The 5,140-nt window shown below is 33.6% G+C and overlaps 2 protein-coding genes across 2 annotated transcripts in view; both read left to right on the top strand.

The window, feature by feature from the left end:
• Window positions 1-2,211, top strand: part of LOC109858941 (potential E3 ubiquitin-protein ligase ariadne-2) — a 7,107-nt gene extending 4,896 nt beyond the window's left edge. Inside the window, exon 7 of the mRNA XM_020436669.1 lies at window positions 2,194-2,211. Coding sequence (XP_020292258.1) covers window positions 2,194-2,211 — 18 coding nt within the window. The remainder of the gene's footprint in view (window positions 1-2,193) is intronic.
• A 1,014-nt stretch (window positions 2,212-3,225) lies between these two features.
• The window catches only part of LOC109858940 (collagen type IV alpha-3-binding protein), a 6,815-nt gene continuing 4,900 nt past the window's right edge, over window positions 3,226-5,140 (top strand). The window contains exons 1-3 of the mRNA XM_020436668.1: window positions 3,226-4,216; window positions 4,384-4,503; window positions 4,744-4,981. Coding sequence (XP_020292257.1) covers window positions 3,950-4,216; window positions 4,384-4,503; window positions 4,744-4,981 — 625 coding nt within the window. The 5' untranslated portion in view covers window positions 3,226-3,949. The remainder of the gene's footprint in view (window positions 4,217-4,383; window positions 4,504-4,743; window positions 4,982-5,140) is intronic.

The following is a 5,140-nucleotide window of genomic DNA, read 5'->3' as shown; positions in this document are numbered from 1 at the left end:
TTATCAGATAAAAAGAAAAATGGCTTCTCTCATGTAATGTCTTAGTAACGAGAGGCGGAGTAAACAAACAAGCGCGGAACGACTCAGTTTCTTGCGATCGGGCGCTATTCGGCGGTACGCAGCGAGCAGCGGCGAGCGAGGAGTAGAGCTGATAATTATGCACGCCTATAGAGTCCGATCATCGCTCCCCGCGCTTTCATTGGTTCACATTTATTAATTTATATCTCAATAAATATTGCGAATTTTGCAAAATGGTATATAACTTTTCTGTTCAGAATAACTCGATCTACCTACACACGTCGACTTTATAGTTCGTTGTCAGACACCCTGTATATGTATATATGTATACAGGGTGTCTCAGAATTGGTGTAACATCTCTCGTGAACAAATAGAAGGAGTAAAATTGAGTCAAAAAGTTTTATACCATTTTGCTAGATTTGCAATAGTTACCGAGATCTTAATTAACAAAGATCAGCGAATAAGACAGCCCGATGCATGCTTATTCGCTGATCTTTGTTAATTAAGATCTCGGTAACTATTGCGAATCTAGCAAAGTGTTATAAGATTTATCGACTCAGTTTTATTCCTTCTACCTGTCTACGAGAGATGTTACACCAATTCTGGGACACCCTGTATATATATATATATATCCACCGAAAAGCCTATGTCACACTACGGATTAGGATTGAGATTGGATTGCAATTTGGCCAATCAGAGAGCGAAGATCAGTAAACTTAGAATTGATTTTCTTTCTTCTGATTGGTCAAGTTTCAATCCAATCTCAATCCCAATCCGTAGTGTGACATAGGCTAAATACTTCTATATATATATATATATTTCTACTAAATGCTAATCGCACAGAATATATCATGTAAGAAATATATCCGCTCGACCGAGAGGAACAGTACGCATTTTCGATACTGTGTTGCGTGACACTTTCCGATTTTATTTAATAGTATTCTTAATGTTTAAGGTACGTTCGTGAGAATCGAGCAAAACCCAGAAACGGTAGCCTAATTTAAGTACTACGGTGCCAAGATGTTTACTGGTACCAATCTCTCGCTGTGTGTGTGTATATATAACTAAAAGAAAAAACTTGAGAGGAGACAAGAAAAGGATGTGTTTTATATTAAATTAGATTTTAAGAAGAAATACATGCAACGATCAAAGATATATTCGCGAGTACACACGTAGCCGTAATTGAACTTAATACATTTTTTTAAGCTATTTAAAGAAAGACAGGCAGGATTCAAAGATGGAACCGAATGTAACAGAGTGTCAGTCGGTATATAAGAAAAAAAAAAAAAATTAATAAAATCTTTTAACGCGCGCAACAAATGTAACATTACAACTTGGGACAACGCGCATGACGAATCACACAAATTGATCGCTCGAGAGAAAATCCCCCCCTCTCTCTCTCTCTCTCTCTCTCTATCTCTGATTATTGCTCCCTGTCAAAGTTCTCGAATGTGCAATGGGAGAAGTAATCACTCTTGTATAAGAATATTAAAAAGTATTTGTAAATTAATATTAATAATAATAAGTGCATAAAAAAAAAAAAAAAAAAAACGCATGTATATTTGTGAACTCTTCAAATTTTATCATATTTTTGCCGTTAATTTGTCAATATTTGTATTTGAACGTACGTATTCCAAAACTAGGATCTTACATATACGTATTAATTAATTAAGTATATATCCTAATTTTGTAGTTGCGTTCCTTTCCGTTTTTTTTTCTTTTTTTTTTTGGTTTTTTTTTTGATGAAATATGTAAAAGTATACGAGAGTTATTTGGTAGTAAATTTTAATAATCAACAGACTACAATATTTTACATTGAGAAATACAAGAAAACATTTATTACAACCTGTCGCGTAATTGCGCTACTTTTCGCTGAAGGAGAATTTTCATCATAAGACTTGTGTGGATAATATACTTTATTATAATATAATATGATGAAGTAGTTCTTCAGGTTTCCAATGTGGTATTTCCAATAAATTAATAATAGGTATACTGGCGTTTTTTGGAACGATTTGCAGGATCTTTTGCAATAAATTTAGGCTTTCCGATATCCCAAACGTTTCGGTTATATTTTTAACCTTCCTCAGTGTGGGTGCTATTACAAATTTAGTTACAAAATTATCGTACTTATAATGACAATACAAATTAATTAATGATATTAAACTTGTGTCACAGATACTAGCTGGGATTTGAGAGTCAATCTTTAGTACATAGTTTAATATCATTAATTAATTTGTATTGTCATATATATATATATATATAAGATAATTTTGTAACTAATTTGTAATAGCACCCGCTGACCCGGTAAAAAATTTTTCATATATACTCTTATACACAAATTAAAATAATTATATCTAATTGTGCAAATTTATATGTCCGAATATGTCCATACAATTTTATACACGAAGAATTTTTTTTTTTAAGAGAATGGCTTCAGAGACATTCCACATCAAATTACAAAATAACTCTATTAGTATCATGTTAGATACAAAAAATTATATAAAACTATATTTTTATTATATTTTTAAAAAATTTTTGATATATAAATCATATATACTTAAAATAGTAGCCTAAGAAATAGCTCCAAATATTTAAATAATGGTAAGGACGTAAATGTGGCCGTTGAAGCAAAAACACTGTTGTGATTGTGTAGGAAATATATTTGTTTACTAAGTTAACAAGTAATATATAGTATACTTGTTAACTTAGTAAACAAATATATTTCCTACACAATCACAACAGTGTTTTTGCTTCAACGGCCACATTTACGTCCTTACCATTCATATATATATACTTATACACAAATTAAAATTATTATATCTAATTATACAAATTTATATGTGTGTGCCGAATATTGTCCATACAATTTTATTACATGGAAAATTTTTTTTACCGGAGAGGAAGGTTAAAAATTATAACCGAAACGCGTTTAGGATATCAGAAAGCCTAATTTATAGCGAAAGATCCTGCAAATCGTTTCAAAAAACGCCAGTATACCTATTATACTTTATTATTATTACTTACTGGAAATTTGTTCCGCGCGTCATAGATGTTTTTTTGAATTTTCTAATTGCAAATGCGTTTAATTAACACACATAACGACGTGGATTTTCAAACGCGATAGAAAAATTGCGAAAGGCGCAACCGCTCGTTTGAAATTTGAAATTTGTCAAGATGGCGACGAGGATACGCGAAGTTGCTTTACGCGTTAATAGATGGCGTTATCGACATCGTGACTCCTTCGAAGTGAGAGTGCGATTGTTTCTAACCGATTTAAAAGTGTACTCGTTAAACGTAGCGAACTCTCGTCGAGACACTGGTGTTCGATTCTTTGTGTAATCTGTTCCCAACATCTGCTAATTAATTAATTGCAAAGATACACAGGCGGTGCACTTTGTATAGGATAATCAAACACCGGAAATAGCCAAGTTGACCGCAATAGAGAGAGATAAACAATGATAAACCGTCACCAGGGACAGGGGTTTTGTATGTCCACGACTAATTAACGTAAAAAAAGTGTGTAATCTATTGTTTCTCGTGTCTATGTGACCGCAACATGCAAATCGGTATACGCAATTTTAATTTCTTCCTTGACCCCCGTTGATCCTGACCCTCGACGTCGTCCGATGAGAAACGCGTTGTACAGGTTATGTACGTTGTAATTGTCGGAAAGAGAGGAGATGTTTAAAAAACTTATCGCCTTGTCGCGGAATTCCACTTGATCGTCTCGAAAAAAAATTATCGTTTCCCAAACAATCCGCGGAGATTCGCGGTGCGACATCACGTGATCGAAACAATTGTATATCTATCTGGCTCGAATTTTTTTTTTTTTTTTTTTTTTTTGAGTCGGGCGATGTCTAGGATTGTGTGTTTCGAACGAATACGCAAATTTTTATTGTAATCGGAGAAATAAATAATTGAGATATCAAGGATGGCCGATGAATTGACGGCGGAGACGTTACGGGGCGATGATAACGAGTGCGTCATTGATACCGAGATTGACGTGGACGACGAGGACTCGGATGGTGTTATTGTTCCGGAACTTCAGGGTACATTATCGAAATGGACAAATTACATACACGGATGGCAAACTAGATTTATTGTACTCAAAGACGGCACTTTGTCTTATTACAAATCCGAGCAGGACAGCGGATTTGGATGTCGTGGCTCGATTAGTTTGTACAAAGCCAATATCAAGGTAAAGAGAGATTGTGTGCGATAATTGTACATCAGTCTACCTGAATAATTTGAATATATATATATAATATATTTAATATATTTATAATATATATAATATATTTTATATGATTCGGCAGTGGTTGAGATAACGAGTTTTTGTGTGTTAAAACAATCTGTTTGTCTTAGGCGCATCAATTCGATGAATGCAGATTTGATGTGTCTGTTAACGACTGTTTGGTTTGGTATTTGAGAGCAAGCAGTCCGGAAGAAAAGCAACGATGGGTAGACGTTTTGAAATCTTATAAGGTAATTGCTGTTAAACTATTTTGCAAGAGATTGTCTATCTTGAAATGACACCTGTGTGCGTGGACACGCACACACGCATGAAATAGCCTTTGTGTTTTAAATTTGCTTATAACATTTTTTTTTATGTTGTTACTTAAAAACTCTCAAGTATGTAAAATAGAAATTTAAGATGTTGTTGATTTTTGCGTTTAATTAAAGACTAATGGAATTTCTTCTGTTCATACACAATTTCTTAAAAAGTCGGAATCTGGTTATGGAAGTGAAAATAGTCTCAAACGACACGGTAGTGCCATTTCGCTTGTGTCTAATACACAATCGACGACAAGCGCTGGTAGCTTCACCAAGCGTGGTATTCGAGGACTCAAAGAAAAATTAGCCGAAATAGAAACGTTCAGAGACATCCTGATAAAGCAGATTGATACTTTGCAAAAGTATTTTGACAACTGTGCGGAAAATGCTAAGAATACTTCCAAGAAAGGTAAGGGCCTAAGAACACAATAGAGAAAATATTAGGAATAGGAATTAAAAACAGAGGTTGAATGTAATGTACAGTGCAAAAAAATAATATATAACATTTATATGTATATAAATATAAATATATCATGTAACTATGACATACTCTTCCTGTATTTATATA

The sequence above is a fragment of the Pseudomyrmex gracilis genome, unplaced genomic scaffold (genome assembly GCF_002006095.1).
Source record: "Pseudomyrmex gracilis isolate BER0280 unplaced genomic scaffold, ASM200609v1 scaffold_230, whole genome shotgun sequence".
NCBI classification, from domain to species: Eukaryota; Metazoa; Arthropoda; class Insecta; order Hymenoptera; family Formicidae; genus Pseudomyrmex; species Pseudomyrmex gracilis.
This window is presented reverse-complemented; position numbering and strand designations above follow the sequence as displayed.